At 53.8% G+C, this 22569-nt stretch overlaps 8 protein-coding genes across 8 annotated transcripts; 4 read left to right on the top strand and 4 right to left on the bottom strand.

The window, feature by feature from the left end:
• Nucleotides 1-516: 516 nt before the first annotated feature.
• Nucleotides 517-1752, top strand: GLOTRDRAFT_96524 (phosphosulfolactate synthase; the record flags this gene model as incomplete). The annotated part of the gene is made up of 6 exons (XM_007872151.1): nt 517-874; nt 940-1042; nt 1097-1208; nt 1260-1373; nt 1433-1556; nt 1613-1752. 6 exons carry the CDS (start codon nt 517-519, stop codon nt 1750-1752), a joined length of 951 nt encoding a protein of 316 aa, XP_007870342.1.
• A 508-nt stretch (nt 1753-2260) lies between these two features.
• On the bottom strand, nt 2261-3781 carry GLOTRDRAFT_24610 (uncharacterized protein; the record flags this gene model as incomplete). Its single annotated transcript, XM_007871956.2, has 3 exons — nt 2261-3238; nt 3458-3525; nt 3562-3781. Coding segments are annotated over 3 exons (1266 nt in total), but the record flags the coding sequence as incomplete, so codon positions are not given.
• Nucleotides 3782-5530: 1749 nt separating this feature from the next.
• GLOTRDRAFT_123258 (uncharacterized protein) lies at nt 5531-8247 on the bottom strand (the record flags this gene model as incomplete). The annotated part of the gene is made up of 2 exons (XM_007872150.1): nt 7464-8247; nt 5531-7070 (listed from the first exon to the last, which is right to left on the bottom strand). The coding sequence occupies exons 1-2, from the start codon at nt 8210-8212 to the stop codon at nt 5531-5533; spliced, it is 2289 nt and encodes a 762-aa protein (XP_007870341.1). The 5' UTR covers nt 8213-8247.
• Nucleotides 8248-13184: 4937 nt separating this feature from the next.
• On the top strand, nt 13185-14377 carry GLOTRDRAFT_112495 (uncharacterized protein). Its single transcript, XM_007872149.1, has one exon. It carries the CDS (start codon nt 13192-13194, stop codon nt 14302-14304), a length of 1113 nt encoding a protein of 370 aa, XP_007870340.1. The 5' UTR covers nt 13185-13191; the 3' UTR covers nt 14305-14377.
• Nucleotides 14378-15825: 1448 nt separating this feature from the next.
• Nucleotides 15826-16264, top strand: GLOTRDRAFT_49061 (uncharacterized protein; the record flags this gene model as incomplete). Its single annotated transcript, XM_007871975.1, has 2 exons — nt 15826-15892; nt 15945-16264. 2 exons carry the CDS (start codon nt 15826-15828, stop codon nt 16262-16264), a joined length of 387 nt encoding a protein of 128 aa, XP_007870166.1.
• A 1045-nt stretch (nt 16265-17309) lies between these two features.
• On the bottom strand, nt 17310-18308 carry GLOTRDRAFT_141106 (uncharacterized protein). Its single transcript, XM_007872148.1, has 2 exons — nt 18034-18308; nt 17310-17981 (listed from the first exon to the last, which is right to left on the bottom strand). Exons 1-2 carry the CDS (start codon nt 18227-18229, stop codon nt 17416-17418), a joined length of 762 nt encoding a protein of 253 aa, XP_007870339.1. The 5' UTR covers nt 18230-18308; the 3' UTR covers nt 17310-17415.
• A 741-nt stretch (nt 18309-19049) lies between these two features.
• Nucleotides 19050-20376, bottom strand: GLOTRDRAFT_133239 (uncharacterized protein; the record flags this gene model as incomplete). Its single annotated transcript, XM_007872147.1, has 3 exons — nt 19050-19089; nt 19152-20067; nt 20121-20376. The coding sequence occupies 3 exons, from the start codon at nt 20374-20376 to the stop codon at nt 19050-19052; spliced, it is 1212 nt and encodes a 403-aa protein (XP_007870338.1).
• A 1149-nt stretch (nt 20377-21525) lies between these two features.
• GLOTRDRAFT_133238 (uncharacterized protein) lies at nt 21526-22496 on the top strand (the record flags this gene model as incomplete). Its single annotated transcript, XM_007872146.1, has 2 exons — nt 21526-21759; nt 21825-22496. 2 exons carry the CDS (start codon nt 21526-21528, stop codon nt 22494-22496), a joined length of 906 nt encoding a protein of 301 aa, XP_007870337.1.
• Between the last annotated feature and the right edge of the window lie 73 nt (nt 22497-22569).

Below are 22569 nucleotides of genomic sequence, written 5' to 3'. Positions count from 1 at the left end.
TGGGGGCAAGCAAGTGCCGTAGCCCAGGCACCCCGCCGACAGCGGTTGGCAGCGCCGCGTCGGCCGCAAAGCGGGGAAGTCGCTGTGCGTACCGTCAGGGCAAGGTATGCCCATGAAACTCAGAATGGACAGCGGCCTCTGCCATGAGATGCGTGGCAGCGATCATGCTACGACAAGGACGGTGCAGATGGAGAACCATGATCTCCGTCGCGCTCTCCCTCGAACAGACACTCGGGCTCTGCGACACGGCGGATGGAAGCTACGAACTACTGCAGGACAGCTGGTGCCTGTGCTCGTAATCTTAACCGTCGAAGCTTATCCGAAACGGGACGCACGTGGAATGTAGGTGGCTTCTCTGAAGCGTGGGAGTGTGGCAGAATGACGTCATGTTCAATGAGCACCTCTCCAACTACGCAGAACGGGACTCCTCTCTGACGCAACCTCTGACACTGTTACAGTGCGCAAGTAGATATACCCAATTCGCGATGATGTCCCGTCACTACCACACCACCAAACATGTCCATGCTACGCACCCTTCGCCCACTCACGGGGGTATTCCGCTCTGCCAGAATCCCTACTTCCTCCGTATCTCGTCGATTCCTCTCCGCCACTCCCCGAGCGTCACAGAACAAAGTTCGTCCGACTGGCACGGGATTCGAGTTTCTCCCGACGAACCCGCTCCCGCCGAAACCACGGCAGCACGGACTGACCGAGATTCGCGGACCCTACTACGCCCCTGTCGGGCAGACATACATTGACGAGCTGCTCAGTGATTGGGGAGAATACGTGGATGGGATTAAATTTGCGGGAGGCAGCTTCTCGTTGATGCCGGTAGAGAGGTTGAAGGCGTTTATCGACACAGCACACAAGCACAGTAAGTGGTGAATCTGGCAACGGAGAGGAAGGATATCATTCAACTCACGCTTTCTTGTTGCAAAGACTGTTATGTTAGTACTGGAGGATTCATTGAGCGCGTCATTGCTACCTCGGGCGGGAGCAAGGACCAGATTTCGAGGTACCTCCGAGCTTGCAAGGATGTCGGGTACGTGGGGACCGGTCCCAGACCAGTGATTACATCCTAAACCTTCAACAACAGCTTCGACGTGCTCGAGATTTCCTCCGGCTTCCTCTCCATCCCTACATCCGACTGGCAATTCCTCATCGAATTGACCGCTCAGCACGGCTTAAAACCCAAGCCTGAAGTCGGGGTACGTAGTATCCCCACCACATTCATTACCGTTATTCTAAATCATTGGCAGATTCAATGGGGCGCAGGCGGAGACGCCTCCGTCGAGGAACTCGAATCCGCCGGCACACGCGACGTCGGCTGGGTCATCGAGCGCGCGCACAACTTCCTGAACGCCGGCGCTCATGTCCGTATTTGCTCCCGTGCTCTGCGCCGTACCATGTTACTGACGAAAGCGGGCTGTAGATGATAATGATTGAATCCGAGGGCATCACCGAGAACGTCAAGTCCTGGCGGACCGACGTGATCAGCGGTATCAACTCGAAGCTGCCTACAGATAAGGTCATGTTCGAGGCTGCCGAGCCCGAAGGTGCGCTTCCTGCCGTCCTTTCTAGAGTCCCATTTACATAACGTTGCTTGCTCTAGTGTTCTCCTATCACATCCAGAACACGGGCGCGACTGCGAACCTGTTCATCGACCACTCGCAGATCGTGCAGCTCGCGTGTCTTAGGAGGGGAATCTGGGGCACGGGAGGCACGTTTGGACGGGTAGTGACCGTTGGGTGAACCCCTGCCTTGTGAACGAGCGAGCCTGGAGGTGTGAGGTAACGAAGCATGTATAATATGTACGAATAGGAAGCCAAAAGGTGAATGTATGATATTGATTTATGCTGGGTTGACGACGTGCAGTGCAAGAGATACCATCTCCGCGCTGGTTCATTGCGGTCAATTGCGCAGGCGCATACTTGCAGCGAGATATGCCGCTTAGATACTAACTATGCTGAACTGACGACGACTGAAAGCGGTACCATCACCACTTTGGTTGACACGGGAGAGTTTGAGAGAGCTTGGTAGATCTACGATATGCTGCCCAGGAGAATGTAATAGGTAAGAACCAGTAGTGGCACTACGCGGGCTTGCGTGAGATGGAAAAGGTGGAGCAACGCAAGAAAGTCGCCCTGGACAGGCCCGACTGAGGACGAAGGTGTAAAAATACAGCGGCGAGACGAGAACTGTCCGACGCTCCACTACAGAAGTAGCTGACAGGTACGGATGACAGGGCATTGAAGAAGGGCTATATGTGGGGAACAAAGTTCATCCAGGAAACGGCTTTGAATGCACCGACAGGGAGGGACCTAAGGCAGAGGAAGGAGAGCACCAGGAGGATGATTCGAGCGAGGCCGTATATCAAGATACCTATCACACCAAACAGCGCAGTCAAATAGAATGTGACGATCCCGTGTTTGTCCAATATCCCGGGCAGAATCCAGACCGTCGGAAACTCCAGAAGGGGAATGCACGTTATCCCGAGCGCGCACGTCCGCCAGAGCACTTGTTCCGCGCGGGAGGGAAATTCGAGTGACCAGGCGATGCAATGGATGGCGCCGAAGACGGCCGAGCATGCTGCTAGCACTAACGACAGTATCACAACATCGCTATCCGCTAGTTCTCCGGCATAGTACTCGTCCACGTACACTCTATCCTCGGCGATGTCATCCGGTGCCAGGACTTGCACGAATGTTGCCACAGGTCCAGTGACACCAAACGACATGTAGTTACAGACAGCGGTCAAACTGCAGGAGAGGCTGATAGCGACGTCCTTACACCAAGGATTCGGGACAACAGCTGACTGCGGGGAGATGTAAGAATCATTGAGACTGCTGCATCCGGCGTCGCACCCGTCATCCGGATATCCCAAATTTGCGCGTTGGCGTCTGCCAATCGCATACGGACATGCCACAGACTGTGGCTTCCGCCACCAAAAAGCGTAAATCACAGCGTTGAGCGCGGCAAATGCGCAGGTAGCCAGTTCGAGTTCGGTGAGCGGTAAGTGCTGGGCACGACGCGCGATACATTGGAAGATGAACCACGAGGTCTGAAGGATTGCAAAGCCCTTCGAAAGCCAGTCGCCCTTGCTCTTATCGTTGATCTCCTCCTCCGTAATGTCAGGGAAAGGCAGCATGGCGATGTCAAATTCATCAGGACGGGATGTGGGTGCTAGTCCCCCGCAAGAGGCCATCGGATGGAGGAGTTCAGAGACGCGCGACACAGACTGCGGTAAAGGGGAAGGCGAAGCCTCATCACAAACCTGGTGGCAGTCAGTGCTCCTTGAACCTGAGGACTGCGGCGCAATATGTATGCGCTGTGAGCATGCCACTTCGCTGCAATCGACACCACAACTGCATTGATGCTCAGGTAGAGCGGACCCCAATGAGCCTAAGTCCTTGTAGGGGTGAAGTACCCTTACAGGCTTATCCCCGCAATATATGACGAAGCCTCCCATAATGGCGAAAAAGCCATGCGTCTGTGTCCAGCTACGGCTTTCTATAACGCGGTCAACTCAGCTAGTCAATGCCAGTCACAATATGTACGCACTCGCATATTCCTCGGCCAGCGTCCTTGATGTAAGCCACTGTTTGGTCGCCCAGAAAACTACGAGCTCCGGGGCAATGATAGCAACAATTGTAGTTTTTAGACGGCGGCCGAGCTTCCTGAACCACGACTGGTGCGGAGGTGGAATGTTACAGTGGATTGCGACCCACGTGCACGCAAAGATCGTCGCGAGACAGCTCCAGACAATATTGGAGAGGGTCCGACAGTCATTCAAGTTATCACATACATCGTTATTCGGTGATGAGATGTCTAGAAGATCGGCAGGGTGTATAGCCGCGCCTGGGGCTTGAGTACTTGAGTGATTGAAATCCGGGAGATACATGGTGGCGCGTGAAAGATAGTTAACCCTGAAGAGCAGACGACGGGGCAAACACAGAGGAGGATTCTCGACTCGGGCTGCTGGCACCACAGATATAAGGGTACACGCACAGCCCCATAGCGACTCATGACAGCTGACGACGAACGGGTAGACAAAGTTGGAGTCTGAACGACAGAGAAGGGTCCGAATTCAACAGGAAGACTCCATGCGTGGAGCATGGACAACGGGTATGGACCAACAAATCAGTCTTCGTGTGGTGTCAACGGGGACCTTGTCTGTCATTCGGGCTCCATTCCAAATACTCCGAGAAGGCTATTGTTTTGTCCTAAGCGCGAAGCTGTGAGATCGAGTGTATTGGCAGTTCAGCTGGGAAGCCCCAAACACTGCCTCTAAAACAACGTATTGCGATGGGCGCCCATCACTCTCGGGATCTGTTACGGACGAGCGGACGGAGGAACCTCGGGAGCCATCTTCATCGCGTGTTAGAACTAGCTCCGCAGACTCAAGTGAGTCGGAAGTAGTGCAGCAAGTACTCGCAGATAACCCAAGGTCATTGACGCCTCCTCCTCAAGCCTTCCCGACCACGATTCGCTTGGGTTAGTATATACCTTTGCCAGCTAGGACGATGCAATGTACACAGCGTAACAGCCATGCTCAAGTGTGCGTATGAGTGTAACCAGGACGAATGTCATGCATGATATGAAGAGAACAGAGGCCCAGCAAGTCGTCTTCTACGACTAGAAGCAGCCGATTCAAGAATAGAGACAGGCGGAAGGGGTTAGGGGTAACCGGGTTGCGGCCTGTGGCACAATTCCCGAGCTGTCCTGAAGCACTGTAGCATATAGAGTGCACCGGAACTCCGTTTATTGGGAGCGCGTCGTGATTCGCAGAGTCATCCAAACTCAGGATAAGGAAATCCCTGAGGCAGAGGTAGACTGACAAGAGTTTGTCGAAAGATCGCAGACCACAGTAGTCACGGCCGGCAACAGCCGCAAGCAATATGGATATTTTGCGCAGCATCGATATTGCGACAGTCTAACTGTAAGAACGATGTAATCGTGGGTGGGGGAGGGGGAGAGTTTATGAGGCCCTGCGATCATGAGTAACTGATATCTCGCTGACAGTCCTTTGAGGTCTGCGTTTGTGTGGAGCAAAAGAGAGGTCTATGTAGACTAGGATAACAGGATTTTGTAAGGATCACAATGAAAATAAGGGATTACAGAGGATCATACATCTCCGACGCATGCGTGTATAACAAATCAGAGCTGCTACGCAAGAATGAGCGACAAATATAGCACACAGAAAGCTGAAAATTTATTCAAGAACAGTAGAGCAAGTGAGAGTCGCACAACAAGCAAGAATAGTGATGGATAGAAGACACCTAAAGATACACAGTTTCGTCAGACAAATGCAGTGGTATGAGAATAAGTCTGCAAGACGAGGTGGGGGTATAATCAGGCATTGTGTCTCGCGTCCGTTCGGTCGTCGATGGTACTCGTGGTTAGAAGATATACAACTCCGGCGTGGAGACAAGGGATATCAGTGGTTGAATGGTTACTGCAACCCGGAGCGGGCACCATTAGTACGGCCATACGGCAAGATTTAAGTGAGTCGACGCACCCCCTGCTCCCGTCAACTCTTCCCCTGCTGCGTCTGCCTCCTTGCATGATTAACCAAGTTTTCCAAATTCGGTCCTCTCCAGCTCCCCGTCAAACTCATCTCTCCCTCACTCATCACACTCCTCGAACCAACGCTGACCACACTCCGTCCCCCAAAGCTTGCAGCACTCGGGCTGCCAGGAGCCAACCCGATTCTCTTCGGGACGTGAACCTCATTCCCGTGCAAGCTCCGCGTCTCCGCGGGCGGGGCGTCCAAGACCTCCGCATGCTCGGGCTGCTCAAATCGTATCGACCCTGACGAGGTGGTCCCGGAGTCAACGGACGCGATAGAGCTGCGCTGGTCCGCGTCGTCGCCGATCCTGATGTGGATGTTCGGCAGGCGGAAGACAAGTTCCGGCGAAGGCGTCGTGAACGGTGCGAATTGTGGCGGCGACGGCGACACGCTGTCCTCTCTTGATACCGCGCTCTCGCCTCCTGTAGAAGAGCACATCGATACAAGCGACTCCGGTCGCGGCACTTCACCCACACCCCCGCCCTCTACTTCGCCGTTCTCCTCACCCCATACCTGCGTCTGCGACAGCCGGCTCCGGTGGGCGGGGCTATACCGCGACACGCGCGCGCCGCCGCTCCCTCTCGAAGACGTGCGCTCGTGCCCGCAATCCGAGTACCACGATATCTGGTTCCTCACGGCCCTGCTGGCGCCCGACCCGGATCGCAACGAGTCGTTCTCAACCGCGCCGACACTCGACGCCCCCTCCGCCTCCGCGCTCCTGAAGCTCCTCGACTCACCATCTTCCACCACCCGCACGGACGAGCTCGCCGGGCCGTGCCCGTTCCACGGGCTCTCCCTCGACCTGACGCTCCCACTATTCGCCTGCGCATTCCCCGGGCTCTCCTTCGACCGCACGCTCCCGTTCGGCACGGGGCTCGCGACGCTCGTGCGCGCGCTCGGCGGCTCCGACGGGTCCCAGAACGGGTTGAAGCTCAGGCTCGCGTCCGTGTCCGTAAAGTCCGCGTCGTTGCCCTCCATATGGAAGTCCGACGACTCGCTCGCGCGCGCGATCGTGCCGTAGCCCCACCTTCCGCCCGCGCCCTTCTCGGCATCTCCCGCCTCCCCTTCCCCGTCGTCTTCGGAGGGACGGGCTTTGATGCTGTCCCCGCTCTTGCGCCCCGTGAAGCGCGAGTCGAGGACGACGCCGCGCCGCTTCCTGCGCACAAGGCATACGAGGACGAGGAACAGGACGAAGGCGACGACACCGCCTATAACGCCTCCGATGATCGCGCCAAGGTCGGGTTTGTGGCCAGAAGACGGCGAGGAAGTGCTTGTCAAGTCGGGGACGGCGAAGGTGTACGTGCTCGTCCCGGTACTGGTCGACTCGACCACGTGCCCGTGGGCCTCCGTACTCCGCAGCGTCGTGGTGAACGTCGAAGTGGCCGTCGTGAGCTTGCTGTGGGCGTACGTGATCGTACTGGCGGGCTCGGGAGGCGAAGAGGGAGCGGCGGGACCTTGTGTGACGGCAAGGTGAGCGTTCGCTTTGACAGGGCCGGGAGAGCTAGTATCGTAGATGTCAGCGGGGTGGGGAGGAAGAGGTGAAGACAGATGATGATATCTGTACGGAGAGCAGAGGAAAGGAAGTGAGGGCGGGCAGGTACCCCACGGGTGACATCCGCCTCGAGACCGGGGCCGTACCGACCAGGTTTGGAGCCAGATAGCACGCGGGGATACGAGCACGCAGAATAGAGACGCAGGAAAGTAAAAGTCTGAAGGGGAATGAACCGCCTTCTGCCATTTACCACACCCACCGTATACTGGGTCCCACCGAAAACGAGATCTGATGTAGTACAGACTCGGAAGGGAATGGCAGATAGTGGCCATATACGTGGAATGGATACAGTGCGAGGGAATAGAAAGATAAGAGAGGCCTAAGCCCGGACCGCTTACTCACCTCTCGTCGCTCCCCTGGCCTGACTGGTTTACGACGACTTCCGAATCCTCCTTTTCTGCCTGCTCTGAGTTACCTGCCGGCCGTCCGCTGCTCGTCGGGTTCGATGCCGTGGATTGAGGTCCAAGGACGCGGTTGTTACCCGCCGGCTGTGGAGATGAAGTGCCCGGACTAGACTGACCTTGCTCTGATCCAGGAGCAGGGTCGGAATCAGTATCAGAGTTGGACGACGGAAGGAACGGGTGAGACTGGTGATTAGCGGGCGTAGGGGAAGAATGTGGGGCCTTGGACGACTGGCTAGAGCTGGATGTGACAGTACCGGCGGCTCCGCTCGCATCCGCAGAGTCAGAGTGGGAGTGCGGGTGATGTGTCGCTTGCGACGAGGAGGTATCTGAGGTTGAAGTGGACGTCGTGCCGTCGTTATCTTCATCATCTGGAGGGGTACCGCCGACGTTCATCGGCGGCGGGGGGGCTGCGCTGGTCGTGGCGCTAGATGTTACGGTAGCAGTCTTCGTCGCCGACGCAGTAGCAGTGGCCGTAGCAGTTGCGGTCTGCGTGTCCGTAGCGGTAGCCGTGGCAGTATACGTATGGGTAGAGACCGAGGTGGAATCGTCACCAGAGGGAAGGTCGCCTGCGACGTTAGCGGGCGCCTGGGAAGCTGAGGACGACTGCGATGGACGGTGGGTATCAGAGGCAGGTGCCGTCATACTCGCAGACGCGCCAGAGTCATTGGGACCCGGCGCGGGGGACATAAAAGATAGTAGACCTCAGATTCGGCTGGAGGATCGGCAGCCAGAATATTAGATGTAATCGGAAAATAACAGGTAAAGAAAGTGAAGCAAGAATTCAGACTAAGAGAGCGACTAGGGTTCAATCCAGACGAGACACAGACAAAGAGCGTGGTGAGAGAGAGCAAGAGTGAGCGCCAGCAGACGCCGGACGCTGTCAGTTACCCCGCGTCGGAGCGGTGGGTGGTTGGTAACGAGGGCGTGGACGGAGAGGGGGAAATCGATTGCGTCGGAGGTGCAGAGCTAAACTCTTCCTGACAGCGCGTGAGAAGGGCGAAGGCTCGTAAAACTGTGTTGGGGCCGCAATGACCGCCCGAGTTTACGTCCTTCGCGGCTTCGAATTCCCAACACTTCCAGCCCTCCGAGAGGCCGCTCTTGTCCTGGATTGCGGTCCTGGGGGGTTCACGGAGCGCAGGGACGAGAGGACGATCCTGCGCAACGATGACAGGAAACGTCACCAAAATGTTGGGACGTTGACGCCTTGATCTCGCGGGGCCGGCGGAATGCTGCCCATGCGGAGAAATATTTTCCGACAGAAAGTCCGAGATCCTCAGATAATGGTCCATATCAGGTAATGGAGAATGCTTCTGCCGCCGGGATATGCTCATTGGTCTCTCCTCGCGTCGTCTGACATCCGCCGGGAAAGAAGAGGGTCCAGCAGAGCTGCAGAGGCAAATGGAGGAGGTGGAAGCTGTGTGTGGTATCCGAGCACTAGCGTTCGTTTGTCTACCGGAAGGCTCTCACTGACGCCAATTAGATATCCAAGCGCTAAAGAAAGTCAATCAATGGTGGATCCGCACTCTGTCGTATGCTAAGCTACCTTTCCCCTAACCCCAGGTTACAACCCGGGCGTAGAATGAAGGGGATACGACTCTAGTCGTGATGAGTAGTCGTTTTCTGACATGTTCCGACGTCTCGCAAGACTTTCTGACTCGCGCATGCCATTGTGGCCTTTCTAAATAATGGTACGCTACCAGAACTGTGCCTCACTGCTGACGAATGCATAACATAGGGTGGAGCGCGGGTACATGCGGTGGGAGTATCGATACGTTCATGGCTATCACAGGCCGTAACAGCGACAAGGAAGGGGAACTATCTCTATGCTTTGATAGGTAAGCTGCGTTTACGTGGACGGTGGCAGAGCATGTGAGACGAGGCAGCCTTTCCATAGGCATAGTGTCAAGTATGTCGATCTAGCCCATGTTTTCTTCGGAGGGGACCTCGCACGGTTCCGATAGTCTGTATGTTGACAATTGCGGTGGCACGATAAATCAGTTGAGGTGCGCCCTCTAAAAGCACACGCCTCAGCAAACTGATGCTCCGGATGCGATTGCTCTGCAGGAAAATCATGGATCACCTTCTCCGCTACGGGGGGGAATTCGATCGAGCAGTAAGTAGCGGAGACAGGCAAGATACCGGAAGAATAATGTGACGACTCGGTGCGACAGGCACTCGCTCCCAGTCACACCTCGGGCAATGTCCCGTGAGTATCAGGTTTCAGGATGTATGTCTCAGTATGCATGCCTTTAGCGTATGATCACGATTTCGGACAACTCAACTGGATAATTTTAGCAGACTCGCGTTCAGAAACAGCATGGACATGAGCGATGGCAGCCCGTCCCAGGTACGAGCCTATATGGATGGATGAACGAGACTACCCGAGAGGGGAAGAGAGTAGGCCTCTGCGTATCAGGTACGTTGTCTGTGAAATAACCTACTGTTAAGGATTCGTGTGAAGAAGCAGTGACCATATCCTGAAGTTCTCACAGGAAGACTCACATTCCGCTGTTTTATGCTTTTTTGGCTTATCACCAGCGGATTTATTCTTCTTCATTACGCTTTGTGACATCCACTTTGGGGATAGGGCCATTCATCCCGAGTCCCGACGAGCCACACCACTCGAGATACACCAGGACCAACCCCAGCGTCCCGCACGACGTCCTCGACCTCTGCCTGTCCCAATACTTATCCATTTTCATGTCCCGTCAATCCTCTGTGGTACCTTCGGCTGTTTGGTAGCTTCGCCTCCGCTATCGCTGTCGGCACTGTATTCTCGGCGGCGTTCCTTTCTTCTCTTGCGTCGTCTCTCCTTTTCTGGAGCCTGCGGGTTCCTGGGAGGTCCTGGTATGGTGGCGATCTGAGCGGATACCGTGAAAACCCGGAGACTGGTCTATGTCTCTAATGACGTCGGGGCCCTTCCTGGGTTAAGTAGCAGTGGCGGGTCAAGTGAATCTCCTTCATTCTACACTCATGGGCCTCCCGCACCTCTCGGTCCGCCTCCGCACTCTCATATCGACTGCTACTCGTTTTTTGAGATACTGAAGGACGACAGGCCGAGCTGCGGCAAATCACTGCGCTTACGGGAGGGTATGAGTCGTTCTAAGATCTCAGTCACATCCAGTATGTTTCTCAGCTGTATGCCCGTTTCTGCATATCCTGACCCTTTCGTCGAGTCTTATATGGTTTCTGGTATATATATATATATATATATATATATCTGTATACCAAATTTTTAAGGGACTTTGTTGTGCGTTTCCGTGCATTAGGTCTCGATGTATCCGAATAGTCTGCTGCTGGCAACCGGCACCATCCTACGTCGACAGAGCCTCTCTCTGCCCCAGGTATCATTCCATGCTAGATGGATGTATACCTGGTGAGCCTGGATTAAATTGGTGATGTTATCTTCTTGCATTGTGGTGAGTAATCCCCTCATAGGTATCCGGGTTTTGAGCCTTCCTAGAACTATGAACATATTATATGGTAAACATGGGCTGTGTTCATTCCGGAATCACTGCCTATGGTGTATTCATCCGATTTGAGGCCCTTGGAACCGCTGCATCGACCTGTTCCCCCCCTCCCCCCATCTCTTCCTTATCTGGTGAGCACATGTTCCCCTTTCTAGTGGACACTTAGCTGATGGCTCTTGTAGAAGGCTTTATATTACCTCAGGATATAATGGGATTTAGGTATGAATTTAGTGTATTTATTAGAGCCTGTATACTACACCCTGCGCTGCCGTGCCTGATGACTGCCATGTCATCCAGTGGCACACTCGGGCCTCAGTGGTGCATAACGTATGCCGCCCACGGGCATTTACTACGCATTTTTATTCCCGGGCCGCTCCAGCGATGCTATAGCGAGCTGTTACCTGCGGCGCAGAGCGACGGGACTCGTGAGTCTGGAGGTGCTCGGCTGGCCGATCGAGCCGTGTTAGCTCGTGCTAGGCTTGACCGGAGCCCTCACCGCCGCACCTGTGTCATTCGACTTTCGAGCGATCATTTGTGCTGTTCACCGATGTCACTAAGCTGTGATGAAAGGGGGGGGACAACGTGTTCTTCAACGCTAGTTTTCACGTGTGGATCACAGCCATGGAATGTATATTGGATCGGAATGGAAGTATGATGCTGTGGACTCGCCTACACTTCTCTCACGGGCGTTCTATGCTATGCACGTTCTTGTTGCCGACTATCGCCGCCCAACCCTCAATCCTGGTCTGCTGTAGCTTCGATCTCTAGATCCGCGGTTTCATTCGTTTCTCGAATAAGTAGTACTGCCAAAGCTTATGCATATGGCTATTGTTACTTGCATATCTCTTCGGTCCCGAGTTGCGGCACTTCAGAAGCGATGCGGCAGAGCGTGTTTTGCGCGTGTTTGCAGGCGTCTTTTGTCGTTATTTGTAGCTGCATGCCGCAGCAATGCTGTACTTGACATTCAAGTGATACAGCGTCACGGCGACGCACCCTACCCGATGGATCATATCTCATTTCACCCGATTAATGCAGTACACAGATACACGGAAGCAGATTCAAGTAGATCTTACATCGCCCCTCTGCCATACTAAGTGACGCGGGCACGAACTACCTGAAAGTATTCATTCACTCAAGCACCGCTCTGAACTCATTGAACCTTGTACACGACCGAAGGAGTGCATAAAATGTGTGCACTTCATGGGTCTTCCGGGTCTGCAAGTTTCCCTTGCTCAACTCAAAATACTTGCCCCGCGGCCGGTCTACAACATTAGCAGTACGAATCTCAATATTACCCTAGGTCCTTCTTGCGCTGATGATATTTCTCTCGACAGGTGCATGGCAGTGTCGGTGGATTTTGTCGCCCTGATAGTGGCCTTTGTGGCTCTATTCATTGCTATCCTTCAGGTTATTCAGCAGTACGCGTCGTCCTCTACTGCCCGCGGTAAAGTCAATACCGCATCTGTTGGAGTCTGGTCGAAGAAGAACAAGTATCGCTGGAGCTTCGGCGAATGGAGGCTTCGCATCAGCTATGCCCGTCCATCGATTAGGACAGAGAGTGCGATAGATAGCTTGATGGAGCAGAGGAACCAATATGGAGAGCTACTCAACTCCATACCCGACGTCATGGTCGCGCACTATCTAGAGGTATCTGACGGCGCTCTGGGTCCTACCGTGAACGGGACACCAAAGCTAAAGCTCTACCGTCGAGACAAGGAGAGCCAAGGAGAGATACCACTTCGGAGCTTGTCGTGGCGAGAAAAACGTCAAGTGTCAGCAGCGCAGCGTCTGTTGGAGTTGCAATACTCGAAGGCGGTACCGCGCAAGGCGACGTGGTATAATTTGATGTCCGACATAGGTTTGGATATGGAGCGACTTCCAGCCGATGGTTATCTCGACGCAGAGACGATCCCTTCATCCGCTGATGCTCCGACCACACAGATCCACCTGTCGGACCTGATCCAGCTTGGGATCTTGCTCCATATGAAGATAGTCAAGGTCGACGAGCTGCAGAGGGAACTCCAAATGACGGGCCGACACTGCAGTATAAGCACACGTTACCAGGAAGGCGTAGGACAGCTCTCGCGATACTCAGGATTAGCACCCCACATACAGCCCCAGTGCCGTGTCGCCTCTCCCACGGAGCTGAAGATGTGTCTTCGGGTTGCGACAGGAATAATTCAAGTTGGGGATTCCATGGCCTCGCTTACCGACTGGGGCTATAATTCGGTCGATGTGGTCATGCGTACTGCTCGTCAGAAAGCCTCCCACTCGGATTGGCACGAAATTAGCATCAAGGAGGTTATGGGTGGCCTAGAGGGTGATTCCGATCCCAAGTGGAATTCCAAATGGAATCAGCCGAAAGCGCCCACGCTTCCATTCATCCTATCGATATGCGGCAGTATGGCGGTCGCGAACTCCTTTCCTCATGATCTACTCCATGGGTGGGATTGGGATCAGCGGAAGGCCGCCTGTACGGCTGCGATGTCAGCGATACAGTCTGGCATGGGTGTCGCAGAAATACCGTCGACTGCATTCGAAGCTATGCGAGGCGGTCAGCACAATGTCCTTGTTACAGACGACTTCAAGGTAGCCAACAACTATGGGTGCGAATATGGCGGTCTCCGAAGCTGGTTATCTTGCAATCTGGCTGAGTTCACCTTGAGGGTTGCGCAATGCTGGCCCGCGGCAAGGGTCACAGACGGTGTCCCCATCCTGGCGCGTCTTTATCCGCTTCTGCGGGACGGTGCTCTTGATCGCAGATGGTGCGAAGAGTACGATCGGAGTCGATCTACTCAAGGAAGGGTAGCAGTCAAGAACGACAGTGGTGCTGAATGGAGCATGACGGCGGCTCCTCTCCTATGGTTACAGATCACGATGCTAGACACGTGGATCGGCCGTCGCGCAGATATCATAATGGGTGGTTCCGGGAGGGAGGAAGTGTCAGTCCCTGCCGATATCCATACCGCGACGCTGTGTGCCCAGAAAGCCGTCGGTCTTAAGCAGACTACCGGCTGGAAGACGTCACGGATCGACTTCACACTTTTATACCTCAGGCGGCTTGCTGAGGGCGCGGACGGTTGTTCAACCACTTGTATGTCCGCTGGATTGCAAGCAAGTGGGATAGAGAATCGTTTGGGGGTGGATGCTTGGGGCGGGATGTCATCCGGTACTTCAAGTGATTGGGCTGCCGTTGATGCGGTATTGACTCTGCGTGCTTTCCTGCTTCATCTTCGCTTGGAACTCATGAATGATTCATCCATATTCCTCAGACTACGGCGATTCAATCCCGTAGTAAACCTAGCTTGATTGATTGTTAGCGATGCGATTATCATGTAGATACCCTCTGGTTTGTCTCCTGCGATATACTTGTATTAGTTTCTGTTGTTGGCTTGACTCCGACTCGGACGACGACTCGGATTCTATGCTCGAGTGCTCATCTCAGCGGAGAGGCTATGAGCTTCATCATGTGCCGCCGTACTTGAATATCACCTTGTGTTACTAAATGAGACTACGTCAGCGAGTCGCTACTTTGGCCGGGTTTCTGATAGGGAGGTAAGGGCATGCGAGCACCGCACAACCCGCTACCTTGGACATAGAGACTGGTAAAGGGCTGAACCATGAAACCATATGAAAACCTTCGCAGTCCGAGTCCGAGAGACTTGGCGTCTCCCGGAATGCGCCTGGTCCCCACAATCACGTAGGAGTTGGTTGTATGTTCCAATCAAATCCCATAAATAGCTCAGCTATCTGTGCATCCGTATCCCCCGATATAGGGAAAACCTGAACGTTTGAACCATAGACTCCAGGAATTTAGCCATGGGATGAGCACAATGTCGCGTGACAAGATGTTGCCTCTTTGGGAGACACACAAATGTAAATAAATGGATCTAGCAAAACTTGAAATGGCGGACAACCTGCTAAGGACTTGGGGCTCGGGGGTACAAGACTCGCTCCCAAGGTAGCGGAAATAACTGTGCCGGCCGATCCAGTCGATTCCGCCTTCACCTTCACAGCCTACCACAAGCTGTGACATAAAATCAGTCGCCGACACATAGCTCCTGGCGTCCCCCCCTTGTCTTCCCCTTCTTACCGCTCTCGCCTCCTGCCTCGGCGCCCTAGTGGCTCGCCGAAGAGAGTCGTGCGGATCGCCGCGCGCCTGATCTCAACGGCAAGTGCAAAATGTGCCTTTGGTTTGACTTGAATCGTTATATTTGATTCTCAATGCGTACAGCTTTCCCCATGTTCATGCCACTGGTCCGTTGAATTCCCTTTCCAACGTACATATGGCGGTATCATGTGCGATTTTCGAAGGATTTAAAAGTGCTCCGTGGAATGCTTGCTCTTCAAATGACCCTGTGCTGATCCGGACCCGTGATGGCGACCGTTATCAGCCAGTAATAGAGGAAGCTATCGTTTCTAGCGCGTCTAGTATGTCCTTCATGCTAAAGGTCGCTCTAACTAGCGGATCTAAATCGCCTGCGTGTATAGGCTTTGTCACTGGCAGGGCCACGACCATATCCATATCTCCTATGATTAATTATCACATCATAGTTCACGTCAGACAAAAGATTTCATCTCAATCCACATGACATTGCGACCACTGCCACGCCCACGACTCTGTGAATATGTCGTCCTGTTCTTATATTAATGAAGTCTCATACGGGAGGCAAAGGCGCGTATCTTGTACCTCGTCCAACGACTCTTATCTTTCAGTAGGAAGGTTCTGTCAGCCTGCCGGATAAGAATACTAGTTTATAATGGTTTGCATATAGACTAGGCTTTCTGACCTGCGTCCTTCACGCGTCGGTCTCGAGGTCATCTGTGGGGATGGCCCGGAGCTTCAGTATCGGACCAGCGCAGATAGTCGCACTATTCATGACGTGCATCTTTTACGGTCGGTCTACTTATAGCGGCGCTATCGCACTGATCATCACGATGCTGAACAGGGATATTGCTGGTAACGACGGGCCATTGCTTGAACGTTCTCCTTCTCAAGAAGACTGGCAAGACAGGAGCTCACCGCCTAGCCTTAGTCGTCACGATTTACATGTTTGCTGTTGCAAGTAATGATACGGCGCTGTGCTTGGTACACGTTCTGGACGCCTTCGCGTACTATACGGGTCCAGGTGGAGCTGAAGGGGAATTGAGCCACGTTTCGTCCTGGATCAATGTCGTGAAACTCGTCAATTATCTCCTGCAGACCACAGTGGGAGACCTCATCCTGGTGTGCACCCATTCTGCCTTCAAACACTCACCTTGTCAATGAACGCCTAGATATACCGTTGCTTCATCATCTTTAACCGCCGCTGGCCCATTATTGTGCTCCCAGTTATCCTATGGCTCGGGTTTGTTGGTGAGTTCCACTGAGCTTCACCAGTGATACTCTGTTCATCCGTATCAAGTGCCTAATGCGCTCGCGATATACGTCACTGCATACAGACATAACCTAGGGAGTATCTCTTCCGATCAAACACCATTCATTACTGTATCGATCGCTGCGACGTTGGCACAAAATACCCTGACCACAGGTATGTACGTATAAAGAGGCATCTATGTGAGGCTCTCATCTGTCGGTGAAGGGATGATTGTCTTCAAGCTCTGGTCACACGGCCGTGAAACCCGGGATCTCTGTTGGCGGAACACATTCCAGAGCCGAGTCAGTAGACTCATTGGTATCATTGTGGAATCCGCTCTGCTCTATACCGTATTCACCTTTCTCACCCTCGTGACATTCCTGCTAAACAACAACGCCGATTACGCCCTCTCCGATTGCGTATGTTACTTATTGCTCTTGTCGTCAGCATATGCTCAGCTGACACCCGGATCCATCAGGTCGTTCAGACTATTGTGAGCGTTATTACCCTGGCGTCCTCTAAAACGCACTCATCGCGTTATGTAGGGCATTGCTTTCAATATGATCATCATTCGAGGGCATGGTACGCTATCCCAAGTAAATGTCGACTTCACACAAGATACCTTATCATCGCTGCGGACAAATCAATTCCGGATGAGCACCATGCCTGCGCGGCTGGACGGAATCGACCGAAGTAAGGTGTCCGAGATACCTGACTGGCCTGTGGCTTCTGATGTGAGTGTCGGGAAGTGATAAATTGTAGATACATCGTACTCCTTTCCTACCGCTATGTAACATTTCACTTGTACACATTCTACCCCCGTTTGTGCAGCAGACAGTGAATCGAACACAGTGTCAGTCAATCAAGTTAGTAAGGGAAACTCAATTTCTATTCTTCCTGAATACTCGGTCGCCAGCCTAGATGGCGACAAGCATGAGACTTACGTAGCTTCGGCGCATGGAACTCTAGCAATACATGATCGAAACGATAGAGGAAGAGAGGTATGGGAGATAAACCGACGTCGCGATCGCCAGGATCACAATTGCTTCACCTTCATTCTGCTTCATACTCGCGTTGAGGCGCCCCTTCTAATCCCCCGTCTGCGAGCGAACCCCCAGTCTTCAAACAGCCCACTACCATGCTCACCGTTCGTATAATCTGGCGGGCTCTCGTCGAGAGGAGAGTCTGTGTCCTCCGGTTCCTGCGGGAACACCAGGTCCAACGGCACACCCTCGCCCAGTTTGCGCCTGACTCGATCCATCTTCCTTAAGCGCTGAGTTTGCTCGGTCTCAATAGTGAAGCTACGCTCAGCCGGCTGGGTACTAGCGAGAACGGGCGTCGTGTAGGAGGGACGGGAAGGAAGGTGTATTTCGGGACGAGACTGGATGTTTGAGGAAGAGAAGGAGGTTGGTTCTAGCGACATGCTGGAGAGTTTTGCCGCGAGCACATCGTCTGGATCCTTCGGTGTAGGAGAGTATGCAGGCTTCGGCGTCGTTGGTCTTCGAGACTTCGTCAACTTGACAGGAGAGCGGGGTGTGGAGGGTCGAGAAGACATAGAGGAGCGGGTTGAGGACGATGATGTGGAGTGTGAACGGTGATGTTTGGGTGTTAGGGATACATGAATTGGATCTGAGTAACTGCGTAAGAGGAGGGAACTGAGAAAGAGCGGAGGGGGGCGTACCGTCATTGCGATGAAGGTAGACATCGCAAGAATCGAAGTCTACTTCAACGTCCACGACTTTGGGAGGGGCGCCCAAGACCTTCGCTAGTTTGGTCGTGGATTTGAGCAGGTGCATACGTTGGTGATGGGTCAAAGTATTCGAGGTAGGTGGAGGAGGAGGGTACGTGTAGGTTGGCGTGTACGGGTAAGACATCATATCCCGAGTGCACTAGGATAACGATAGAATGGAGGACTAGAACTACAGACGACGCGTTGCGCGGGCGACAGACACCCAGATGGAGCGAGGAGGGCACTGCTGAACCATGGCGACAATCGACGAGTATACATACCTTTGCATAACAAAAAGGATGAACGTTACCGCATCACGATGGTCCCGCCGTCTTCGTGACGACCTGATGATTGAGTCCTCCTGTTTGGGGTGTTTCAAGGTATCTTCGAAATAATAAGAACGTGACGTTGTTCCTTCTTCGTGGGTCACAGGCGTTTGAAATGAAGATTCGCTACGGTGACCTCAGGCGAAACAAAAGCACGTTTCTCAGAGCTATTGTCATTGCTTAAAGGCTCCAGGGGTGATTCTCGGAAGTCAAGGAACAGCCAGCCGGATCGTCTACCAGCAATTCAGAGATGGGGGCGTAATCAGATCCGGTGCGAGCACCGAAACAATAAGACTGCAGTGTGGGAAGCACTCGTAGCTATACCAAGTTAAAATCCCGTTCAGAGGTCGTGCCAGTGCGAACCTCTCAGCCTACGTAGTCCGTATTTCAGCGACGTAGGCTCTCGTCGGCGAGTCCTATAGACATCGAGACCGGACAGAATGCATGCACCTAAGGCCTGCAGCTGAGTCGATATCGCGCCTAATTCCGGGCAAACCACGTGGGCAAAGCCAACGTATCACTCTCGTTGTCTAACGATAATCACGGAACTGAAGACGGCTGCCTACAGTGTAACTATCACTGAAGGTCAAAATATGGATCCCAGAGGTCCGTACGATAAATTATTGCATATGGGGTATATAATTAGTCCAGGAGACCGATAGGAGCGCGTGGGGCCTCAGTACTTCCAGTTGTCGCAAAGTCGTAAAAGCAATCACCAGCAGAATAATCCGAGCTGCAGCGTACATCACGCAACCGAAGATGCACGTAAACTTGTGAACACTGTCCAACCAATCTGGTGCGCCCGACCATCGATAGATGGTGATGACGACCATACCGTAGATGGGTGCGCCAGTGATTGTAAGCGATGCGATGCGCCACATCCACTTTTCTAAGTCCGTTGGAAACTCTAGCGTCCATCCTGCGCAGTGAATGGCGCCGAAGGTCATGGCAATGAGCATGGAGAAATATGCGAGATTTCTTCCCTCGCGATAAGTAAGTGACCCGGCGTGGAAGACGGGCACCGCATGCCAGTTGTCATCTTCTCCGCCAGCTTCCGTGACCATCGCGAAAAAGGGGCGCAGCGGGATCATGATTACATCCACAATGTCGTCCAGCACATCGCCCACCTTGTTCTTCGTCACGTACTCTTTGGCCTGCGCGCTTACGCTCCCCAGCCGGATGTGACGAAAGCTGGAAGCACCCGAGTAGATGTCCACCGGAGGTCTCACATCCGCACTGCGTGCCGGCCAGGCATCGCTACCTCCCTCGGAAAGAGGTCGGCCGTACGTGTCCTCACGAATGAGGTGAGGACAATCGACGCCAAGCGGCTTGTTCCACCACAGTGCGTAGGTGAAGAAGTTGAGAACGGCAAAAGCGGCCGTGGTTATCTCTATCTCCGTTATGGGCAAGCCCTGCTGTATACGTGCAGCACATTGGACTAGGAACCAGCCCGTTTGCATGACGACAACGCCCTTCGCCAGGAAGTCGGCTTTGCTCTTGTCCTGAATCTGTTCCTCCGATATACGAGGGAAGATTCGACTGTCCAAGTGATCGAGATCTTCATCAGGATTGAGAGTCCGGATGACTTCGAAGTTCTCGCCGCACAAAGCGAAGCCGCCCATAAGTGCGAAGAAGCCGTGGGTCTGCGTCCATTGAAGCCCTGGCGATAAATCAGTGTCACCAATGAGCACAAGACGTAGAGAAGAAGCGTACCTCGAAAGTTCTCAGCCAGCCTGCGGGCGACAATCCACTGTCTCGCCGCCCACACGACCACCAGCTCTGGGGCGATCAGCGCCATAATCATCAATCCCGCCCGGCGAATGAATCGCAACACCTTCCCTTCCCTCTGATCAGGTATGTTCGGGTGGATGGCCAGCCAAGTGCACGCGAACACTGTCAAGACGCAACCATAGACAATCTCCCATATCGACCGTGTGTTGGGACACTGCGTGCATAATTGGCTGGACATGGAGAGTGAAGGGTGGGTGCTAGGAATGGGGGTGAGCGCTGGTCGGTTGCATTGTGCCCAAGAACGAAGGGAGGCGTATCCGTCATTCTTATAGCCATGGTTATTGAGTCACGGCACACCGCGCGCAGTTGATGAAGCAGGCGAATGCCCGGCGTATCTGGAGTCAACATCGTCTTGCGGGATAGCCATCATGCAACGTGACGTAGTGCATAGGACCGGGGGGACGCAAAGGCCTTAAGAAGTCCTTCGGAGGAAGCAGGACGTACCTTTATGGCATAAGCCAGGGCTTGAGGCTGAGTACTGAGTAACCAGAAAAGGCTTCATTCCTTACTGCCAATAGGATAGAGCCTGAGACGCAACCGTGAGCATTGATGAGGCTACTGTACAGGGCTCGTGCCGCACGTTCGTTCCGGAGGACGCACGTTCGTCTTGAAGTCAACCAAAGCGATATGATTCGCTCGCTTTGTCAGAGTGGAATACCGCATTGTAAGGACGGAAACTAGAAATATAACCGGAGTCCGATACTCGGTGGCGCAGTACTGAGCAGAGCCGTCAGAGTCGGGTCGAGATGTAGGGAGCAACAGTCAATCAGGAAGTGGGCAGGGAATAACCCTGGAGATAGCACGACGCGTTAATTATGTCAGGCGAACTTCGTCCGAGTCAGGGGGTAGTTCCGATGGTTAACTTTGGTTAAGACAGCAATAGCACTTCCGGTCAGGCTATCATAGGGGTTACAAGAAGCTCGGGCCATGGCGCTGCTCTCGTGTTTGAAGGGCATAATTTATCCTTGCCACAGTCATTGCTATCGCAAAAGGAAGTCGAGGCATGGAACGGATGCTGACGCTTCCCGAGCCTCTGAGGCACTGACCGAAAGATACCAGTGGACATTTCAGGCGCCACTGGCAACAGACATACACGAATCAGGAAGGAGCGGAAGAAGCAGCCCGGGGTAACGTGACCAGTGGTCACGCCGAAGCGCGTCCGACGCTTCAGCCACATTCCCCACTCTTACCTCTTACAACCGCTACATCTTGATTCACCCACTGCACCACTTCGTGGTCACGCCGAAGCGCGTCCGACGCTTCAGCCACATTCCCCACTCTTACCTCTTACAACCGCTACATCTTGATTCACCCACTGCACCACTTCATGGAAGCACGGAGACTCATTGGGTGCATAGATTCTGCGCCTACGAGGATGATGCCTCAGACACAAGACGAAGCAGTGCCACCGGGCCCCGCAGAAATATTAGTACGCGACGGTGGCACCGAGCATGGGACGGCGAGTGCTGGAAATCGAGGCGGTGACGAGGTGTCGACCTTGGACACTCGCATCGATGCTTTGAATTTACGCGACGATCACGGCAACGTACTGCCTACGAAGGTCTGTTCCTCCGCTATTGCATCATGGAAGAAGTTGAACTGAATCAAGCACCTTCGCATATATAGGAACATAAGCAGTCGACCGCAGTGGCAGCAGAGATACCTCCTCTACTGCAAGGATGGAGATTAGAAAGCGAGGCCGAATACGCCCGCAGGATCGGCAAAGATCTGAGAGAGGTGAAAGAAGAGATGCTCCGGGACTTCGAAGAGTCCCTCGCTGTGAGTGCACCTTCCTTCAAGCCTGGGCGAGCTGCTGAGAATAGGTTATTTGTCGTTCCCAAGAACAAACCAAATACCCTACCTGGTGGCTACCAGCTGCCCATCGTCTTCCGGCCACCGTCACCGGTTAGCCAGCCACGAGACTCGCAGATACCAGCGATCGCAACGGGAGACCATGGTGTAGAACAGTGTCGGTCGGCTGAAGGGAATGAAGACGACGACTATGAGTCCGTGTCCGACGATGAGAGCGAGGATCTCGAATACTACGAGATTTCGCCCAGGGAGGACCAAGGGGATATTGACGGGACCGAGAGGCGCGGAAGGGTACAAACTCCGAGGCGCTCTATCGCAAATAAGCAGGGAATCTCACCGCTTCCTACGCCGGAGTCTGGTTACCTGGCAGACCGAACCGTCTCGAGGGAATGGATGGCGACATTCGACGTGGACGCGGATACTACCCTTCCGAGCCTGACCACGTACATCCGGATTTTGGAAGCGTGCGAAGCCCGCAGGCGGTGAGGCTGGAGACTGGTTAGGCGCATAATATACAATGACCATTGTCCTCGGCTGGGACGTGTACTTTTCCTTCTTG

Source organism: Gloeophyllum trabeum (genome assembly GCF_000344685.1).
Source record: "Gloeophyllum trabeum ATCC 11539 unplaced genomic scaffold GLOTRscaffold_00016, whole genome shotgun sequence".
NCBI lineage: Eukaryota > Fungi > Basidiomycota > Agaricomycetes > Gloeophyllales > Gloeophyllaceae > Gloeophyllum > Gloeophyllum trabeum.
The sequence above is the reverse complement of the archived record's forward strand: the minus strand, read 5'-3'. Positions and strand labels throughout refer to the sequence as shown.

What these genes read in the sequence shown, in the direction of transcription:
- GLOTRDRAFT_112495 (XM_007872149.1), top strand. Translation starts at nt 13,192, where the DNA reads ATGGCCTCGCTTACCGACTGGGGCTATAATTCGGTCGATGTGGTCATG.
- GLOTRDRAFT_141106 (XM_007872148.1), bottom strand. Translation starts at nt 18,229, where the DNA reads ATGATGTCTTACCCGTACACGCCAACCTACACGTACCCTCCTCCTCCA. An exon ending in CTACCTTCATCGCAATGACG is followed by an intron (nt 17,982 to 18,033) that starts GTACGCCCCCCT and finishes GCAGTTACTCAG; the next exon opens with ATCCAATTCATGTATCCCTA.